The sequence below is a fragment of the Ranitomeya variabilis genome, chromosome 7 (assembly GCF_051348905.1).
Source record: "Ranitomeya variabilis isolate aRanVar5 chromosome 7, aRanVar5.hap1, whole genome shotgun sequence".
In the NCBI taxonomy this organism is placed as follows: Eukaryota; Metazoa; Chordata; class Amphibia; order Anura; family Dendrobatidae; genus Ranitomeya; species Ranitomeya variabilis.
Window position 1 is genome coordinate 243,934,909 of NC_135238.1, and position 22,387 is coordinate 243,957,295.

At 48.1% G+C, this 22,387-nt stretch overlaps 1 protein-coding gene across 2 annotated transcripts in view; it reads left to right on the top strand.

The window, feature by feature from the left end:
* Positions 1 to 22,387, top strand: part of SCTR (secretin receptor) — a 231,348-nt gene that overhangs the window by 207,809 nt on the left and 1,152 nt on the right. For both annotated transcript variants that reach the window (XM_077273411.1, XM_077273410.1), the window contains 2 exons: positions 11,277 to 11,415; positions 12,275 to 12,316. In XM_077273411.1, coding sequence (XP_077129526.1) covers positions 11,277 to 11,415; positions 12,275 to 12,316 — 181 coding nt within the window. The remainder of the gene's footprint in view (positions 1 to 11,276; positions 11,416 to 12,274; positions 12,317 to 22,387) is intronic.

Consider the following 22,387-nt stretch of genomic DNA (forward strand, 5'->3'; position numbering starts at 1 on the left):
AGCTCTGTATATAGCGTCAGAGTACAGGTAATATAGCAATCACCAGTGACATTATACACAGGAGTTCTTTATATTGTGTACAGGTAATACAGTGATCACTAATGACATGATACACAGGAGCTCTGTATATAGTGTCCAGGTAATACAGTGATCACCAGTGACATTATACACAGGAGCTCTGTATATAGTGTCAGTGTACAGGTAATACAGTGATCACCAGTGACATACACAGGAGCTCTGTATATAGTGTCAGTGTACAGGTAATACAGTGATCACTAGTGACATTATACACAGGAGCTCTGTATATAGTGTCATTGTACAGGTAATACAGTGATCACCGGTGACATTGTACACAGGAGCTCTGTGTATAGTGTACAGGTAATACAGTGATCACCGGTGACATTATACACAGGAGCTCTGTATATAGTGTCATTGTACAGGTAATACAGTGATCACCAGTGACATTATACACAGGAGCTCTGTATATAGTGTCATTGTACAGGTAATACAGTGATCACCAGTGACATTATACACAGGAGCTCTGTATATAGTGTCAGTGTACAGGTAATACAGTGATCACCAGTGACATTACACACAGGAGCTCTTTATATTGTGTACAGTGTACAGGTAATACAGTGATCACCAGTGACATTATACAGAGGAGCTCTGTATATAGTGTCAATGTAAAGGTAATACAGTGATCACCAGTGACATACACAGGAGCTCTGTATATAGTGTCAGTGTACAGGTAATACAGTGATCACCAGTGACATTACACACAGGTGCTCTGTATATAGTGTCAGTGTACAGGTAATACAGTGATCACCAGTGACATTATACACAGGAGCTCTTTATATTGTGTACAGTGTACAGGTAATACAGTGATCACCAGTGACATTATACAGAGGAGCTCTGTATATAGTGTCAATGTAAAGGTAATACAGTGATCACCAGTGACTAGTGATGAGCGAGTGTACTCGTTGCTCGTGTTTTTCTGAGCACGCTCGGGTGACCTCAGAGTATTTGTTAGTGTTCGGAGATTTAGTTTTCATCACGGCAGCTGAATGATTTACAGCTATTAGCCAGGCTGAGTACATGTGGGGGTTGCTTGGTTGCTAGGTAATCCCCACATGTAATCAAGCTGGCTAGTAGCTGTAAATCATGCTGCTGAGGTGATGAAAACTTAATCTCCGAGCAGTCAAATACTTGGGAGACCACCCGAGCGTGCTCAGGAAAACCCGAGCAACGAGTACACTTGCTCATCACTACCAGTGACATTACACACAGGAGCTCTGTATATAGTGTCTCTTATGATTTTCCCAATGGCAGGGAAATCAAAATAACAACGGACTAGCTCTCGGGTGATGGGAACTAAAGTGACCGTGACCTGAACCTGACACGACACTGGAAGTAGCCGGGGAGTGTTTCCTACGATGCCCTAGACACCACGCGCCAGCCGGAGATCTAACTACCCCTATCAGAGGAATATACAGGCCTGCCTTACCTCCAGAGATGAACCCCAAAAGGAGATAGCAGCCCCCCATAGATATTGACGGTGAGTCAAGAGGAAAAGACATACGTAGGATGAACAGCAGATTTAGCACAGTGAGGTCCGCTTACTAGATAGCAGAAGTACAGGAAAGAGTCACTTCACGGTCAACTTCAAAACACTACTCAAAAACACCATCCTGAAATTACTTTAAAACTCCAGTGACAACTCATGCCACTGGAGTGGCAATTCCAGTCCACGAGAGCTTCCAGCTACAGAGAGTCACATTGCAAATAGCTGGACAAAAATAGCATTAACTAGAAACAAAATTCAACTTAGCTGAACAGGATCTTGAGGCAGGAGAATGCAACAGAATGCTACTGATACATTGTTGGCCGGCATCGGACCAGCAGCCAAGCAGCCTTAAATAGGAAACTCCCCTAATGGGTGTCAACAGGTGATCCAGGATAGAAGGCAAATAAGTGACACTACCATAAAACACCACCGGGGGAGCCCACAAACAGAATTCACAACAGTACCCCCCCCTTAAGGAGGGGGCACCGAACCCTCACCAGAACCACCAGGGCGATCTGGATGAGCACTATGAAATGCACGAACCAAATCAGGAGCATGAACATCAGATGCTGTCACCCAAGAATTATCCTCCTGACCATAGCCTTTCCACTTAACCAGATACTGAAGTTTCCGTCTGGAAACACGGGAGTCCAAGATCTTTTCCACCACATACTCCAACTCACCCTCAACCAGCACAGGAGCAGGAGGATCAGCAGACGGAACAACCGGCACCTCATACCTCCGCAACAATGACCGATGAAAAACATTATGAATAGTAAAAGATGCTGGGAGGTCCAAACGAAAGGACACAGGATTGAGAACCTCCAGAATCCTATAAGGGCCGATAAACCGAGGCTTAAACTTAGGAGACGAAACCTTCATAGGAACAAATCGAGAAGACAACCAAACCAGGTCCCCAACACAAAGACGAGGACCGACACGCCGATGACGATTAGTGAACTGTTGAGTCTTCTCCTGGGACAACTTCAGATTGTCCACAACCTGTCCCCAAATCTGATGCATTCTATCAACCACAGCATCTACTCCAGGACAATCCGAAGACTCCAATTGACCGGACGAAAAGCGAGGGTGAAACCCTGAATTACAAAAAAATGGAGAAACCAAAGTGGCAGAACTGGCCCGATTGTTAAGGGCAAACTCTGCCAATGGCAAAAAATCAAGCCAATCGTCCTGATCAGCGGACACAAAACACCTCAAGTAAGTCTCCAAGGTCTGATTAGTACGCTCAGTCTGGCCATTAGTCTGAGGATGGAATGCAGACGAAAAAGACAAGTCGATGCCCATCCTGGCACAGAACGCCCGTCAAAATCTAGACACAAACTGAGTACCCCTGTCAGACACTATATTCTCAGGAATACCATGCAAACGCACAACATTCTGAAAAAATAGAGGGACCAGCTCAGAGGAGGAGGGCAATTTGGGCAAAGGCACCAAGTGAACCATCTTGGAAAAACGGTCACACACCACCCAGATGACGGACATCCTACGAGAAACAGGAAGGTCAGAAATAAAGTCCATAGAGATGTGCGTCCAAGGCCTCTTAGGAATAGGCAAGGGCAACAACAACCCGCTGGCCCGGGAACAGCAGGGCTTAGCCCGAGCACAAACATCACAAGACTGCACAAAAATACGTACATCTCGAGACAAGGAAGGCCACCAGAAGGACCTAGACACCAGATCCCTGGTGCCAAAAATTCCAGGATGACCTGCCAACGCGGAAGAGTGAACCTCCGAAATAACTCTACTGGTCCAGTCATCAGGGACAAACAGTCTACCAGGCGGACAGCGATCAGGCCTATCCACCTGAAACTCCTGCAAAGAGCGCCGCAGGTCTGGGGAGACAGCTGACAATATCACCCCATCCTTCAGGATGCCAGTAGGTTCGGAATCACCAGGCGAGTCAGGCTCAAAACTCCTAGAGAGGGCATCCGCCCTCACATTCTTAGACCCAGGCAGATATGAAACCACAAAGTTAAATCGAGAGAAAAACAACGACCAGCGCGCCTGTCTAGGATTCAGACGCCTGGCTGACTCAAGATAAATTAGATTTTTGTGGTCAGTCAAGACCACCACCTGGTGTCTAGCACCCTCAAGCCAATGACGCCACTCCTCAAATGCCCACTTCATGGCCAAGAGCTCCCGATTTCCAACATCATAATTTCGCTCAGCGGGCGAAAACTTGCGAGAGAAAAACGCACATGGTCTCATCACTGAGCAGTCAGGACCTTTCTGCGACAAAACTGCACCTGCTCCGATCTCGGAAGCATCTACTTCAACCTGGAACGGGAGCGAAACATCAGGCTGGCGCAACACAGGAGCAGAAGAAAAGCGGCGCTTAAGCTCCCGAAAGGCCTCCACAGCCGCAGAGGACCAATTAGCAACATCAGCACCCTTCTTGGTCAAATCAGTCAAAGGTTTAGCAATGGCAGAAAAACCCGCTATGAATCGGCGATAGAAATGAGCAAATCCCAAGAATTTCTGAAGACTCTTTAGAGAAGTAGGTTGTATCCAATCACAAATAGCCTGAACCTTAACAGGGTCCATCTCCATAGATGAAGGGGAAAAAATATATCCCAAAAAGGAAATTCTCTGAACCCCAAAAATACACTTTGAGCCCTTCACAAATAGAGAATTAGCTCGTAAAACCTGAAAAACTCTCCTGACCTGTTGAACATGAGATTCCCAGTCCTCCGAAAAAATCAAAATATCATCCAAATACACAATCATAAATTTATCCAGATATTCACGGAAAATATCGTGCATAAAGGACTGAAAAACGGAAGGGGCATTCGCGAGACCGAAAGGCATTACCAAATACTCAAAATGGCCTTCAGGCGTATTAAATGCGGTCTTCCACTCATCCCCCTGCTTAATCCGCACCAAATTATACGCACCACGTAGATCGATCTTAGTGAACCACTTCGCCCCCTTTATGCGAGCAAAAAGATCAGTCAGTAAAGGTAACGGGTACTGGTATTTAACTGTAATCTTATTCAGAAGTCGATAGTCGATACAAGGTCTCAATGAACCATCCTTTTTACCCACAAAGAAAAACCCTGCCCCCAGTGGAGACAAAGAGGGGCGAATATGACCCTTTTCCAAAGATTCTCTGATATACTCCCGCATAGCAGTATGTTCAGGTACAGACAAATTAAACAAGCGACCCTTAGGAAATTTACTACCGGGAATCAACTCAATAGCGCAGTCACACTCTCTGTGAGGGGGGAGAGAATCAGTTTTAGGCTCCTGAAAGACATCATAAAAATCTGACAGAAATGCTGGGATCTCAGAGGGAGTAGAAGAAGAAATGGGAACCAAAGGTGCATCCCCATGAATCCCCCGACATCCCCAGCTCAGCACAGACATTGATCTCCAGTCCAAGACTGGATTATGAATTTGTAACCATGGTAATCCAAGTACTAATACGTCATGTAGATTATATAACACAAGGAAACGAATAATCTCCTGATGGTCTGGGGAAAGATGCATAGTCACCTGTGTCCAATATTGTGGTTTATTGCTAGCCAAAGGTGTAGAATCAATACCCTTTAAGGGAATAGAAACCTCCAGAGGCTCTAAATCAAACCCACAACGCTTGGCAAAGGACCAATCCATGAGACTCAGAGCGGCGCCAGAATCCACATAAGCATCCACAGTAACAGATGATAAAGTACAAATCAATGTCACGGACAAAAGAAATTTAGACTGCAAGGTACCCATAGAAAAAGATTTATCAACCTTTTTATCAACCTTCTTTATGCGTTTAGGGCATGCTGATATAACATGAGCTGGATCTCCACAATAGAAGCACAACCCATTTTTGCGCCTGTAATTCTGTCGTTCGCCTCTAGACAATACACTATCGCATTGCATATGCTCTGGTGCCTTTTCAGAGGTCACCGCCAAATGATGCACAGGTTTTTGCTCAGAAGATACCGCCATATGGTGCACAGGTTTTTGCTCAGAAGATACCGCCATATGGTGCACAGGTTTTTGCTCAGAAGATACCGCCATATGGTGCACAGATTTTTGCTCAGAAGATACCGCCATATGGTGCACAGATTTGCGCTCCCGTAAACGCCGATCAATCTGGATAGCCAATTTCATGGCATCATTCAGACCTGTAGGCACAGGGAACCCCACCATGACATCCTTCACGGCATCAGAGAGACCTTCTCTGAAATTAGCTGCTAGAGCGCACTCATTCCATCTAGTAAGCACCGACCATTTACGAAATTTCTGGCAGTATATCTCAGCTTCATCTTGCCCTTGGGAAAGAGCCATCAAGGCTTTCTCAGCCAAAATCTCTAAATTAGGTTCTTCATAAAGCAACCCCAAAGCCAGAAAAAACGCATCTGCATTTAATAACGCAGGATCCCCTGGCGACAATGCAAATGCCCAACTTTGTGGGTCACCCCGCAAGAGAGAAATAACAATTTTAACCTGTTGCGCAGGATCACCAGCAGAGTGAGATTTCAGAGACAAAAACAATTTACAATTCTCTCTGAAATTCAAAAAACGGGATCTGTCTCCGGTAAAAAATTCAGGCATAGGGATCTTAGGTTCAGACATTGGAGCACGTATAACAAAATCTTGTAAGTTCTGGACCTTTGTAGCCAGGTTATTCAGACCTGCAACCAAACTCTGTGGATCCATGATTCAAACAGGTGTAACCAAAGCCATTCAGAGATTAAGAGGAGAGGAGAAAAAAAAAAAGGCTGAAGACTGCAGTTTAAGCAAGGAGTACAAATAAGCACTAAGGTGCACTTTCCAAACACAGAAGGAAAAAAAAACAAAACCTTTTCATATCCTTTCCTGCTTTAGTGCATAGTTTTAACACATGCAGGCCGGCCAAACTCTTATGATTTTCCCAATGGCAGGGAAATCAAAATAACAACGGACTAGCTCTCGGGTGATGGGAACTAAAGTGACCGTGACCTGAACCTGACACGACACTGGAAGTAGCCGGGGAGTGTTTCCTACGATGCCCTAGACACCACGCGCCAGCCGGAGATCTAACTACCCCTATCAGAGGAATATACAGGCCTGCCTTACCTCCAGAGATGAACCCCAAAAGGAGATAGCAGCCCCCCATAGATATTGACGGTGAGTCAAGAGGAAAAGACATACGTAGGATGAACAGCAGATTTAGCACAGTGAGGTCCGCTTACTAGATAGCAGAAGTACAGGAAAGAGTCACTTCACGGTCAACTTCAAAACACTACTCAAAAACACCATCCTGAAATTACTTTAAAACTCCAGTGACAACTCATGCCACTGGAGTGGCAATTCCAGTCCACGAGAGCTTCCAGCTACAGAGAGTCACATTGCAAATAGCTGGACAAAAATAGAATAAACTAGAAACAAAATTCAACTTAGCTGAACAGGATCTTGAGGCAGGAGAATGCAACAGAATGCTACTGATACATTGTTGGCCGGCATCGGACCAGCAGCCAAGCAGCCTTAAATAGGAAACTCCCCTAATGGGTGTCAACAGGTGATCCAGGATAGAAGAAGGCAAATAAGTGACACTACCATAAAACACCACCGGGGGAGCCCACAAACAGAATTCACAACAAGTGTCAGTGTACAGGTAATACAGTGACCACCAGTGACATTGTACACAGGAGCTCTGTATATAATATATAGTGTTCAGGTAATACAGTGATCACCAGTGACATTATACACAGAAGCTCTGTATATAGTGTCAGTGTACAGGTAATACAGTGATCACCGGTGACATTATATGCAGGAGCTCTGTATATAGTGTACAGGTAATACAGTGACCACCAGTGGCATTATACACAGGGCTCTGTATGTATTGTCAGTACAGGTAATACAGGGATCACCGGTGACATTATACACAGGAGCTCTGTATATAATATATGGTGTATAGGTAATACAGTGATCACCAGTGACATTATACACAGGAGCTCTGTATATAGTGTACAGGTAATACAGTGATCACCGGTGACATTATACACAGGAGTTATATATATATATATATATATAATATAGTGTTCAGGTAATACACCGATCACCAGTGACATTATACCCAGAAGCTCTGTATATAGTGTCAGTGTAGAGGTAATACAGTATTCACCAGTAACATTATACACAGGAGCTCTGTATATAGTGTCAGTGTACAGGTAATAAAGGGATCACCAATGACATTGTACACGGGAGCTTTGTATATAGTGTATAGTGTACAGGTAATACAGTGATCACCAGTGACATTAGACACAGGAGTTATGTATATAATATATAGTGTTCAGGTAATACAGTGATCACCAGTGACATTATACACTGGAGCTCTGTATATAGTGTCAGTGTACAAGTAACACACTGACTCACCGGTGATGTCTCTAGTTGAAGTCCTTCATCTTTGCCTTTCTTCTTCATCAAGTGCAGACCGCCATCACTTCTTCCATCCAGGACTCATGTCTGCAGAAAATATCAGTTATCCAGACAACATTCCCCAATTTTTCCCCAACTTCTGCACTGTGCCAGATTAAGAAAAAAAGTGTCAGTGTTGCCCTGCACAGTAACAGGACCACCCACTGAAAACAGTATCCTCAAAAATAAAGTACATCAGTAATAATGTCCCTTAATTAGCCCATACAGTAATAATGTTCCACATCCTTGCCCCATGTGTTCTTTCTGTCCTTGCCCCATGTTTCTCCATTCTACCCCCCATGCCTCTCCTTTCTGCCCCTCATGACTATCCATTCTGCCCCAATGTCGCTATACTGCCCCCGTAGTGTGGCTTTACAAAAAAAAGTTAAAAAAAAGTTTCTCCTTACCTGGCCGCGGTCCAGCGATGTCCTCTGCCCAGTTGATCTGAGGCGTGGAAGCGCCGATGAAGTGTGCGCTGACGCCAGCTGACAGCCTGTGATTGGCTCGTGGCTGTTAACTAATGCCATGCAGGAAACCTTCCTTTACTGCAATATAGATTTTAACTGAGCTGGCAGAATCCTACTGCTGGGGCCTGATGAGCGGAAGAGAGGGGCCCCATATGCCATTAAGGGCATTAATACCCTGATGGCAGCCCTGACCCTTTGTAGTGATGTCATTTGGTGTGCAGCCAGTCCTATAGCCTAAACGCCTCCCATGCATAGTAAAGTCATCAGAAGGTACTGGCAGTTCTGTTGCCTAATCCCCTTCCCTTCATCAGGAGGTGCAGCCAGTCCTGTAACCTAAACCCCTCCCCTGCATAGTGGTGATATGGGGAGGTGCAGTCAGTTCTGTAACCTAATCCACTCCCCTGCATAGTGGTGTCATTGGGAGGTTGTCAGTCCTGTAACCTAAACCCCTCCCCTGCATAGTGGTGTTATGAGGAGGTGCAGTCAGTTCTGTAACCTAATCCACTCCCCTGCATAGTGGTGTCATTGGGAGGTTGTCAGTCCTGTAACCTAAACCCCTCCCCTTCATAGGGATGTCATCGGGAGGTGTAGCTAGTCCTGTAACATAAAACCCTCCCCTGCATAGTGATGTCACTGGGAGGTGTATCCAGTCCTGTAGCATAAACCCCTCCCCTCCATAGTGATGTCATCGGGAGATGCAGCTAGTCCCGTATCCTAAACTCCTCCCCTGTATAGTGATGTAATCGGGAGGTGTAGTCAGTCCTGTAGCCTAAACCCCTCCCCTGCATAGTGATGTCATCAGGATGTGCAGTCAGTCCTGTAAACTAAACCCCATTCCCTGCATAGTGAGGTAATCGGGAGGTGCAGCCAGTCCTGTAGCCTAAACCCTTCCCCTGCATAGTGATGTCAGTCGGGAGTGCAGTCAGTCCTGTAAACTAAATCCCTCCCCTGCATACTGATGTTTTTAGGATGTGCAGCCAGTCCTGTAACTTAAACCCCTACCCTGCATAGTGATGTCATCGGGAGGTGTAGCCAGTCATGTAGCCTAAACCCTTCCCCTGCATAGTGATGTCATCAGGAGGTGCAGTCATTCCTGTAAATTAAACCCCTTCCCTGCATAGTGATGTCATCGGGAGGTGCAACCAGTCCTGTAGCCTAAACCCCTCCCCTGCATAGTGATGTCATCAGGGAGTGCAGTCAGTCCTGTAAACTAAATCCCTCCCCTGCACACTGATGTTATTAGGTGCAGCCAGTCCTGTAGCCTAAACCACCAACCCTGCATAGTGATGCCTTCGGGAGGTGCAACCAGTCCTGTAAACTAAACCCCTCCCCTGCATAGTGATGTCATCAGGAGGTGCAGACAGTTCTGTAGCCTAAACCCCTCCGCTGCATAGTGATTTCATTAGGATGTGCAGCCAGTCCTGTAACTTAAACCCCTCCCCTGCATAGTGATGTCATCAGGAGGTGTAGCCAGTCATGTAGCCCAAACCCCTCCCCTGCATAGTGATGTTATCGGGAGGTGCAGTCAGTCCCATAGCACAAACCCCTCCCCTACATAGTGATGTCATCGGGAGGTGCAGCCAGTCCTGTAACCTAAACTCCTCCCCTGTATAGTGATGTAATCGGGAGATGCAGTCAGCCATGTAGCCTAAACCTTTCCTTTGCCTAGTTATGTCATCGGGAGGTGCAGTCAGTCCTGTAACCTAAACCCCTCCTCTGCATAGTGATGTCATGGGGAGGTGCAGTCAGTCCTGTAGCCTAAACCCCTCCCCTGCATAGTAATGTCATGTGGAGGTGCAGCCAATCCTGTAGCCTAAACCCCTCCCCTGCATAGTGTTGTCATCGGGAGGTGCAGCCAGTCCTGTATTCTAATTCCCTCCCCTTCATAGTCATGTCATGTGGAGGTGCAGCCAGTCCTGAAGCCTAATCCCGTCCCCTGCATAGTGTTGTCATCGGGAGGTGCAGCCAGTCCTGTAGCCTAATCCCCTCCCCTGCATAGTGATGTCATGTGGAGGTGCAGCCAGTCCTGTAGCCTATTCCCCTCCCCTGCATAGTGATGTCATGTGGAGGTGCAGCCAGTCCTGTAGCCTAATTCCCTCCCCTGCATAGTGATGTTATTAGGAGGTGCAGCCAGTCCTGTAACCTAAACCCCTCCCCTGCATAGTCATGTCATCAGGAGGTGCAGCCAGTCCTGTAGCCTAATCCCCTCCCCTGCATAGTCATGTCATGTGGAGGTGCAGCCTGTCCTGTAGCCTAATTCCCTCCCCTGCATAGTGATGTCATGTGGAGGTGCAGGCAGTCCTGTAGCCTAATCCTCTCCCCTGCATAGTGATGTCATCGGGAGGTGCAGCCAGTCCTGTAGCCTAATCCCCTCCCCTGCATAGTGATGTCATGTGGAGGTGCAGCCAGTCCTGTAGCCTAATCCCCTCCCCTGCATAGTGATGTCATTGGGAGGTGCAGCCAGTCCTGTAGCCTAATCCCCTCCCCTGCATAGTGATGTCATCGGGAGGTGCAGTCAGTCCTGTAGCCTAATCCCCTCCCCTGCATAGTGATGTCATCGGGAGGTGCAGCCAGTCCTGTAGCCTAATCCCCTCCCCTGCATAGTGATGTCATTGGGAGGTGCAGCCAGTCCTGTAGACTGTGCTCCCCTATATAGTAATGTCATTGTTATATATACTTGTGACTTTCACCTTCGTGGCGGCCATATCTGTTGTCACTCAAGTTGCCCAATAGCAGATATGATTAATACTTGTACTTTGACTTTGCGGTTGCTGGTCCCCCAGCATCGGTGGCCCCCGGAGCGCTCATGTATTATGTGGTCTCTGCAGGAGATTGGCCCGATCTACGCTCCTTCTCATTCCGCTTTTTGGGGTCCATTACATCATCTTCGCCTTCTTCCCGGAGGATGTGAGCAGCGGCACTGTGGAGATCCGATTATCCTTTGAGCTGGCGCTCGGTTCTTTCCAGGTGACTGCGGTGCTGGCGGCAGCCATTGTAAAGCTCGGTGGTCACATCTGTGTGCGGGGCCACAGCGCTGTCCACACGGTGCAGCCATGGTGGTTCCCCAGAGGGTACGTTCCCACCTTCACGATTTGCTGCGGTTTTGATGCTGCAGAATGTCCGCACCATTTCCGCACTTATTATGCAAATTAGCATTTACGCTTTTTACATATGCAAATTTTCCTCATTACTGCAAGTCTATGGGGAAAATCCACGTGCTTACCCGCAAGAATAATTGACATGCTGCGGTCCTGAAAGACGCGCCGCATGTCAGTGTCCACGGGTGATCCACACATAGACGCACAGTGGACATGGGATCTCTAGAGATCCATTGTGTGTAACGTCTGGCTGCTGCAGTTTTCGCGTTGCATAAATGCGCAGCAAATCCTGAAGGTGGGCACGGACCCTCATTTTATTACCGCTGACCCTATAAGGGCTTGTGCACACGTTGCAGATTTGCTAGTGAAACCTGAAGCAATCCTTATGTCAGCAGCCTGACGTCTCATGCACACAGCGAGTGCTTCTGACATGAAGATTTGATGCAGAAAATAACCTGCAGCGTCAATTCTCTGTGCTTCTCTCCAGTCAATGAAGAGTTTTAGCAGCTGCGTTTTTCATCCAAGAGATGCAGTAATTTGTGCAGCCATGTACTCAACGTGTGCACACAGCCTAAGTGAATGTTCTCGGGGGCTTCTCCTGGCGGTAGAGATATGGCCTCCTTGTGCCCTGAAGAGGCAATCTTTGTGGGGGTTCTGTGCAAGTGGAGGAGCGGGGTCTCGCACGTCGTGCTCTTCTGGTCGGTGATTTTATTCACTCTTTCTTACAGGGTTTTGTGGTTGCCGTCCTGTACTGCTTCCTGAATGGTGAGGTGAGTAATCCTGACCTCTGTCCTCAGGACAGTCCCCGGCCTCCAGTGCAGAGAATGGATGAAAGCTTCAGAAATGGCGTCAATCAGGGCGTCTGATGGAGCAGTGAAGTTTACCTCTAGGACAAATCGCAACATCCTGCACTATTGCAAATCATGACACATTGTATCCCCCTATGCCGCAGAGTATTGCCATCACCCCAGTCATGGTGTATCACCCCCCTCCCCCCGTCACCATGTATCACTTCCTGATGTATCGCCCTTGCCCCTGGGTATCACCCCCCATCACGGTGTATCGCTCCATGGTGTCGCCCCTGTCATGATGTATCACCCCCTTCCCCATCACCATGTATCACCCCCATCACGGTGTATCACCCCCGGGTATCACTCCCATCGCGGTGTATCGCTCCCGGGTCACTGTCACGGTAATGTAAAAATGCCATAATTTGAGTTTAGTTCTAGAAGGTACCATGGCACAGACACCTGCTCCAGATTCAACCCCCCTTCTTTTCTCTGCCTGTTGTTAACAAGGCTGGAATTCTAAGCCACCCCTCCCTCCCCTGGTGCTATATAGTGTAATGTGAGCCCAGTGTGCTAGCAACCCTCACTGGAATCACTGAAGAAGTTTTACGGCTTTTAGTTGCAGCAGACAAGTCTTCCTACCCTACTCATTCCCCCCTCCCAACTGGTACTGGTTGAAACTGGTATATAGAAACCATGAGCTTCTATTCTTCTATTAAAGTTATATGTAGGGGCATCAATCCGGGCTAGAGATATAAGAATCATATATTCTGGATGTCCATCGATAGATCTATCACTCACTGAAACAGCTAGCAGCTAAACGCAACGAGTGCAAAGTGCGGATTCCTCCGTAAGCAGTTCAGGTAATTACTCTGTGTTTACAGAGTGGGGCACATTCTGATCATCGTATGAGACTCATACAGCGAACTAGGCATAAAAATGGTTTTCATAATGCTAAGTAGAGGGGAGGTTTCAGCCTCTAAGTGAGGTCACAATAGGTGGAGGGCTTTGGGTTTTAGGCAAGGAATAACTGTGTGAAGCAGGCGTTTTCAGTGTCTTTTGTCCGGGGTCTAGCTGCTATACAGAGGGGTGCTATGCATCTGGGTATATGCTCGCCCTTCCCCCCAGCACACGGCCAGCCATGATTATGCAATGATATAACGACCTGTAAGTGTTCTTTTCAATTTTAATCCCATTTTATTTGTAATTGTATTGTACATATGATTTTTCTTCTTTATAATATCTTTTATACTTTGTAAACACTGCCTACTTTTTTTGGAGTAAAATATAGAATTACTAGCTTGTCGCTCGTGCTCTATAACGAACTGTCGCATCCTCTGAGGTGAATTACGCTACTGATTTGGGTTGGCTCCAGACCCATTAACAATTAAGAGAATCGGAGCTGGTGGCAGCATACTTTGTCCTGTGCAATTGGGCGTCTTTGCAGCAACTGGCAGCGTTGATAATTATTGTTCCCGCCTGTGTGGGAGTAGTTATATCACCCTCGCTGCAGCGTGCCCAATAGCCAGTACATAGCAGGCAGCCTTTCTGGTGACTATTTACCTTAGGTGCAGTACCCTGACTGACCTAAGTGTAAGGGGGGTGCCAGAGAGCTGCAAGTTCCAAACTGGAACTGGGAAGTAGGATATAGATAAATCTCCTTCAGAAGGAACCAGGGGCAACCAAGCAACCCCGGTTTGTGGCAAATTGGTGTGATTGGTGAGGATGATAAAGGTATCCTCCCTGTGAACCATGACAGATTGGTGGGATTCCTGAAATATTGGTGGCAGAGCGGAGCGGTGGGATAATAGAGCGTTAGTGATCGTGTTTGAGCAATCAGTCCTCTCACTAAAAACTTGCACAGTTCTTGTGAGGACTTGGCGCAAATAAGTTTTGGAGAACAAGCTCAGTGTTTACTAGTCCTAAGACAATTGTGTGTACTTGCGATTACCCCCTCCCTTTCCCTTTGTTTTTCTATCCTATCTTTTGGCAAGGATGGCCGCAAAAGGAGAAGGCTGGTACACCCAGCAGAAGAAGCAGTATGCACGTACCATGGCCTGGACCCTCATGGCAAAACCAAGGCTCAATTGGTCACGGAACTGGTACAGTTTGAAGCAGACCAAGCCCGGTCTCAGAGCGCAGTGGGGGCAGAAGCCAGCACAAGCGAAAATGGTGCTGCAGCAGAGTTCCAACAACTGAATGCTGGCCCTAATAGCAACCAGGGCGGATTGGACCCCCACCTGCAGGCTGCCTTGGAACAACTCCCCGCTGACGACCGTGATGGACGTCTGAGGCTGATCCAGCAATACAAGCAGGAGGCCAGAGCTGAGCGGGAGACCCAAGCTTGGAGGGCCCATGAACTGCAGATGGCCCACCTTGGGGCAGTACCATCCACAACGCGGGGCAGTGAGTCCAGCAACGCTCTGTCCCCTAAACCCCGGCCAGAGCACTTTCCTGTGATGGAAAGGGATGGGGACTTGGACACTTTTCTGCCGGCATTTGAGAAGGTCTGCAGACAGTACCGGCTGCCTGGGAACCAATGGCCTGATACCTGACTCCAGGGCTAAAAGGCAAAGCTCTGAAGGCATTTGCTGCTCTCCCTCCAGACCAAGATGACAACTATGAGGCCATCAAGCAGGACCTGATAACAAAGTACCAACTGACTCCTGAGGTTTACCGTAGAAAGTTCGGAAATCTCCAACGTGGTCCACACGACAGCTACGGCGAAGTGGCGCATGGACTCGGGACCCACTTTGACCAGTGGACCCAAGGACTGTCAGTGCCCGCCTCTGCACAGCTGCGAGACCTGATGATCGAAGACCAGTTCTTACATCTTTGCCCAGATGAGGTGCGACAGTTCGTGATGGACAGAGAGCCCAAAGACATGGATAAAGCAGCCCAGATTGCCGATGCCTATGAGGTCAACTGCAAATCGGAAGTGCGGAAGCCAGTCATCACCAGCTGGAGAGGGGGTAAGCCTGCAACCAACGCCAGTACCCCTGCCAGCCAACACACCAGAGGCCCTGTCCACGTTGCCAACAGCATGTCAGGACTCTGAACATTTTTTACCTTTTGTGCATTACTGCCCTTTTCCAAGATGGCATTTTTGGTCTCATGTGTACTGTGTCTTCCTGCTATAAAACTCCACCCCAGCCTTCAGTCTGTGCTAGAGTATTCTGCCTTGCATCCAGCTCCTGACCTCTGATTACTCCCTGGCTATATACCTACTCCTGTGAACCTTTGGGGTTATCCTGCTACTCTGCTCTGAGTTCCTGCTGCATACACCAGTTCCAGTAATCCTCCTTCATCTGCTGCTCATGTTTACTACCATCTGCATTTGCTGGACACGTAAGCGTTTGCTGCTCTGCAAAAACCTGAGACTATTAACCAGGCCTCCCTGGTTGAGCTAAGATATGATTTGAACTGCCTTATAAGCATATCTATCTGTGTTTGGACTAAGACAAGGACTTATTCGTGTCAAATATCCTCAAAAATAACTGTGCTTCATAGACTTTCTGCTTGATTGCATTTTCCTCTGAAGTTTCCAATAGACTGCTGAGCTGCATTTGATATTTGCACCAAGTGTTGTGGACTTGAGTTTCTCTCTGCACCTGTTTGAATCACCGTGTGATAATATAGACTTGACAACTACAGAACACAGTTTTATAAGTGGTATTGTTCCACGCAAAGAGTCTCCTGAGTTATCCCCTATAATTATTACACAGCATCAGACTTACCACTGACCCTCGTCAGTGTTTTTTCTGCAAACGGACTGGTAATATCAGCACCCACTGTCCAGAGAAGCAGAAGAACCCCCCAGCCAAGGCCCCAGGGCCTAATGCAGCTGTTCTTTTGGTGGATGGGGCAGTTGGGAGGGTACATGACAACGTGCAGCACGTCACCGTGGCGGGCCATGTCGCTACAGGCCTCAAGGACACCCGGGCTGAACAAACCCTCATCTGACTCGAACTGTCGGCCCCTGAAGGGATTATTCCGGGGAAAACCCTGACTGTCACCGGGATTGGGGGCATCAGCTGTCCCCTGCCAATGGCCCGACTGTATATAGATTTGGGTGCCGGGAGCGGGGTGAAGGAAGTGGTGCTGTCCGATAACTTGCCCACTGATGTTTTATTGGGGACTGATTTGGGGTGCATGGTTGCACATTATGTCCCTGACTCCCCTCCCCAATCGAATGCTGATGATAGCAATGGGAAATCGCATGTGTTACCTCACAATGCTTTATCGATTAATGATGTACCTGATAATAATTTTTCTGAAAATGCCGACTGTAATATGGATAATGCGGATGATGAAAATGTGCATGTTTCACCTGCTAACCATTTGTGTCCTAAGAATGATGTGTTCACAGGTGCAGGAGGGCTCAGCCACGTCACTCTGCGGGGTGGGATGGCTGAGGAACCCCCAACAGGAGCAAGCGATGGTGCTCAGGGGAATGGGGAGATGCATGGGAACCGTGAGGAAGGTGATGCCATGCAACTGACCAGTGCCATAGAGGAAGGTAACTGCCCCATAAGTAGCACTGCTCCTGAGGTAATGGGGGTGGATAGGGAGGTAGTACCCATAGCAGCGCCGGCTGATGGGCCTGTGGAAATCCCCGGGGAGACAGCCTACGTAGCTGCTGTCACCCGTAGTCAGAGTGCCAAGAACGCAGATAACATTCTGCCTTCTGGACCCTCCGCAGTCACAGGCATGACTGAACCAGAGATGGACCCAGAGCAGGTCCCAGAGGGTTCCCGTGGGGAAGGGACCCTGATGTCACGTCTGGCTGCCCCTAGCAAGGAGTTCCAGGCCGCTCTGCACTCAGATGCGAGTCTGAAGGATTTGAGACACCTTGCCGAGATGCCCACCTCTGTGACTGATAAGGAGAGGGTGTTATCCCCAGATGTCCTGTATAGAGTTGGGCTGAGAACTGACTTGGAATGCCCTAGATGTAGGAATGATAGTGCTGGAATGTTTCATATGTTATGGTCGTGTCCGAGATTGACTGCTTTTTGGTTGGTGGTGTAAGCCGGATAGAAGGGGCATACAGATGTGTAATTCCAAGAGAACCTTTGGTGTGCGTACTGGGGTACGTGGAAGAGATAGCTGTAGATAACAAGCTGAAAATAGCAATCGCCAGACTACTATACATGGCTCAGAAGGTCATAGCCAGAAATTGGATCAAGGAGGAACCTCCCTCCAGGGGAGAAGATCTTAAATATGGGAAGCAGGTCATTACCCTGGAAAAGGGTGGATAAAAGAGGGAAGATGGGCCTGTTCGAATAATTGTGGACGCCTTGGTTGGAACTAGGCTAGGAGAGGCTAAGAGAAGTTAGGCCTGAGGAGGGTTCGCCTATATATTTACGGTGTATTCATTTACAAATAAAAGTTATTGTATATGGTTAATGTATATAATACTACAGGATATGTTAAGAGGAAAGCGTGAGCTGTCTAAAAGGGAAGGAAGGGGGCGGGTTGGGTAAGGGGGGGTTAAGAGTGGGGAAAATTGGAAATTTATGTCTTAAAGCGAAAAGTTTTATTGGACTCTTATCTTTAATAAAAAACATTTGAGTAAAAAAGGAGAGGATGTTCTGGGAACTAGGGAGGTTGTACCGGTAGACAGTACCCGGAAAATCCCAAAAGGAGTGGTTGAGGGAAAGACAGCTGGTCGTCCGGTACCAATTCAGGAGTGAGTTGTTGCGGATTGCCCATGAGATCCTGCTCGCTGGACACTTGGGGATCAGCAAAACTAAGGCCCAGCTGTCTCAACACTTCTATTGGCCCAAGATGGGGACAGATGTGTCAAACTACTGCCGCACCTGTATCACCTGTCAGAGTGGGGAAGGCGGGCCTGCTCTTAAGGCTCCCCTGATCCCTTTGCCAGTGATAGAGGAGCCTTTCTAGATGATCGCGGTGGACATTGTGGGCCCGCTGGCCGTCCCCCGCAGCTCTGGAAAGCAATATGTCCTCACTGTGGTAGACTACGCTACCCGGTACCCAGAGGCAGTGGCTCTGTCCTCAACCAGGGCGGATAAGATGGCTGTTGCACTGTTGGCCATCTTTTCACGGGTAGGATTTCCCAGGGAGATGCTTACCGATCAAGGGACCCAATTCATGTGTCGCCTAATGGAGGCTCTCTGTAAGAGAATGCAGGTGAAGCATCTGGTATCCAGTGCGTATCACCCACAGACCAATGGCTTGTGTGAGCGCTTCAATGGTACCCTCAAACGGATGCTACGTATGGTGGTTGAGACCCAAGGATGCGACTGGGAGTGGAATATGTTGGCGCTATATAAATACAAATTATTATTATTATTACCTCCCACACCTGCTATTCGCTTACCGAGAGGTTCCGCAGGCCACTTCGAGCTCCTGTACGGCCGGCGAGTCCAAGGACACCTTGGGTTGGTAAGGGAATCCTGGGAAGAGGATCCGAACCCTTCTAAAGTGTCCATAGTGTAGTATGTCATGCGCTTCCGTGACAAAATGCAGACCTTGATGCAGTTGGTGCATGACAACATGACGCAGGCTCAGGCTGATCAGAAGCACTGGTACGACCAGAACGCCCAGGAGCGGACCTACCAGGTGGGTCAAAAGGTGTTGGTGCTGGTCCCCATACCAAAAGATAAGCTTCAGGCAGCCTGGGAAGGCCCGTATGTCGTCCACCAACAGCTCAACCCAGTCACTTACGTGGTCACGCTTGACCACACTCGGGGTAGGCGGAAGGCCTTTCACGTCAACATGATGAAGGCTCATCATGAACTTGAAGCCTACATCCTACCGGTCTGCAGCCTGCCCGAAAACGGGGAGGAAGAGCCCCTCCTGGACATGCTGGCCCAAGCCAAGGCCGGTGGGTCCATCGAGGACGTGGAGGTAAGCGCCTTATTAACCGAACCCCAGCGGTCACAGTTGCGGACCACGCTGGAACCCTTCCGGGCCGTGTTCTCCAACCGACCTGGAAGGACTGAGTTAGCGGTCCACGAGGTGGACACCGGCAATCATGCCCCACTACGGCGAACACCCTATCGGATCTCTGATGAGGTGCAGCAGGTTATGCGCCAGGAGATCAATGAGATGTTACAGCTGGGGATGATTCAACGGTCAAATAGCGCATGGGCCTCACCTGTAGTTCTCGTGCCAAAGAAGGATCGGACCATCCGGGTCTGTGTGGACTACAGGGGGCTCAACGCCATCACATCCTCTGACACACCCAATGCCGCGCATCGAGGAGCTGCTTGAGCGGTTAGCTGGTGCAAAATACCTGACCATAATGGATCTGAGTTGAAGATACTGGCAGATTCCCCTGAGCCCCGAGGCACAGGAGAAGTCTGCCTTTATCACACCCTTCGGACTGTACGAGTTCACGATCATGTCCTTCGGCATGAAAAATGCCCCTGCCACTTTCCAGCGGATGGTCAACCACCTGCTTCAGGGACTGGAGACGTACGCAGGGGCATACTTGGATGACATTGCCATCTTCAGTCCCTCCTGGGATGGACACCCGCAGCATCTTGAGGTGCTCAGGCGAATTCACCAAACCGGTCTGACCATCAAGCCGGGAAAGTGTCAGATGGGCAAGAGAGAAGTCCACTACTTGGGGCATCGGGTAGGTGGGAAGTCCATAAAGCCAGAGCCTGGGAAAGTGGACGTAATCGCGTCCTGGCCCACCCTCAGAACCAAGAAACAGGTGATGTTCTTCCAGGGCACTGCAGGGTACTATAGGTGTTTCGTACAGAACTATAGTAGCCTGGCAAAACCCTTGACGGACCTCACCAGGAAGAAGCTACCTCAAATAGTCGACTGGACCGATTGCTGAGAGGGGGCCTTCCAGGCTTTGAAAACAACCCTGTGCAACTCTCCCGTGTTACAAGTAGTCGATAGCAGTCAACCGTTCCTGGTGCAGACCAACGTTAGCGAGTTTGGCCTCGGTGCTGTGCTCAGCCAGATCGACTCTGGTAACCAGGAGCTCCCTGATTTTGTATCTTAGCCGGAAGCTTCTGCCGAGGGCCTATTCCACCATCGAGAAGGAGTGCCTGGCCATAGTCTGGGCCCTGTAATGTTTGGAGCCCTATCTGTACGGTTGCTCCTTCACTGGTGATGGACCACAACCCTCTGCGCTGGCTGCAAGCCATGTGTGGAACCAACGTAAGGTTGCTACGCTGGAGCCTTGCCCTCCAGCAGTATGACTTAACAGTCAAACACAAAACAGGTAGGGAGCATGGCAATGCAGATGGGTTGTCCCGCCGGCGCAAACCTGTTGAGGTGCGCATGGAGGAGTACCGTGAGGTTCTGGCTCTGTAGCGCGGTCCAAAAGAGGGAGGTGTCACGGTAATGTAAAAATGCCATAATGTGAGTTTAGTTCTAGAAGGCACCATGGCACAGACACCCGCTGAAGATTCAACCTCCCCTTCTTTTCTCTGCCTGTTAACAAGGCTGGAATTCTAAGCCACCCCTCCCTCCCCCCATGCTATATAGTGTAATGTGAGCCCAGTGTGCTAGCAACCCTCAGTAGAATCACTGAAGAAGTTTTATGGCTTGTAGCTGCAGCAGACAAGTCTTCCTACCCTACTCATTCCCCCTCCCAACTGGTACTGGTTGAAACTAGTATATAGAAACCATGAGCTTTTATTATTCTATTAAAGTGATATACAGGGGCATCGATCCGGGCTAGAGATTTAAGAATTATATATTCCGGATGTCCATCGATAGATGTATCACTCACTGAAACCGCTAGCAGCTAAACACAACAAATGCAAAGTGTGGGTTCCTCCGTAAGCAGTTCAGGTAATTACTTTGTGTTTACACTTAAAAGAATCCCCATGATATAGGGCACGTTCTGATCATCGTGTATTTCGTATACGAGACTCATATAGCGAGCTAGGCATAAAAATAGTTTTCATAATGCTAAGTAAAGGGGGGGTTTCAGCCTCTAAGTGAGGTCACCACAGGGGGAGGGCTTTGATTTTAGGTTAGGAATAACTGTGTGAATCAGGAGTTTTGAGTGTCTTTTGTCCGGGGTCTAGCTGCTATACAGAGGGGTGCAATGCATCTGGGTATATGTTCGCTCTTCCCCCCAGCACATGGACAGCCATGATGATGCAATGATATAATGACCTGTAAGTGTTCTTTTCAATTTTAATCTCATTTTATTTGTAATTATATTGTACATATGATTTGCCTCATATGATTATAATGTCTTATATACTTTGTAAACACTGCCTACTTTTTTTGGAGTAAAATATATAATTCCAAAAAGAAGAAAAAATGAATTGCACTGAGATTTGTACTTTAGTAAATTACTTACTGGTAAGAAGGGGGTACACTCTGAATCATTGGCACGTTATGGGAGTGAAGTCACCATTGGAGGGTGTTTGCCAGAAGAAAACATGTAAAACAATCCATATAGAGAAGAAAGCAGCAACACTTCCGTTTGAGTGACGATCAAACCTTAATCCTTTATTTCCAATACATATTCATGGACAAGGTAGTGCGAGCAAGGTCAGTGCAAGTAAAAGGACGACGGCCGCTTCGCGTTAAACACGTTTTCACGGGTCCAGATATGATATTTGGACCCGTGGAAGCGTGTTTAACGCGAAACGGCCATCGTCCTTTTACTTGCACTTACCTTGCTCGCACTACCTTGTCCATGAATATGTATTGGAAATAAAGGACTAAGGTTTGATCGTCACTCAAACGGAAGTGATGCTGCTTTCTTCTCTGTATGGAAAATATATAATTACTAGCTTGTCGCTCCGTGCTCTATTATGAACTGTCGCATCCTCTGAGGTGAATTAGGCTACTGATTTGGGTTGGCTACGGATCCGTTAACAATTAAGAGAATCGGAGCTGGTGGCAGCATACTTTGTCCTGTGCAATTGGACGTCTTGCAGCGACCAGCGGCGTTGATAATTATTGTTCCCGCCTGTGTGGGAGTAGTTATATCGCCCTCGCTGCAGCATGCCCAATAGCCAGTACATAGCAGGTAGCCTTTCTGGCGACTAATTACCCTAGGTGCAGTACCCTGACTGACCTGAGTGTAAGGGGGCGCTAGAG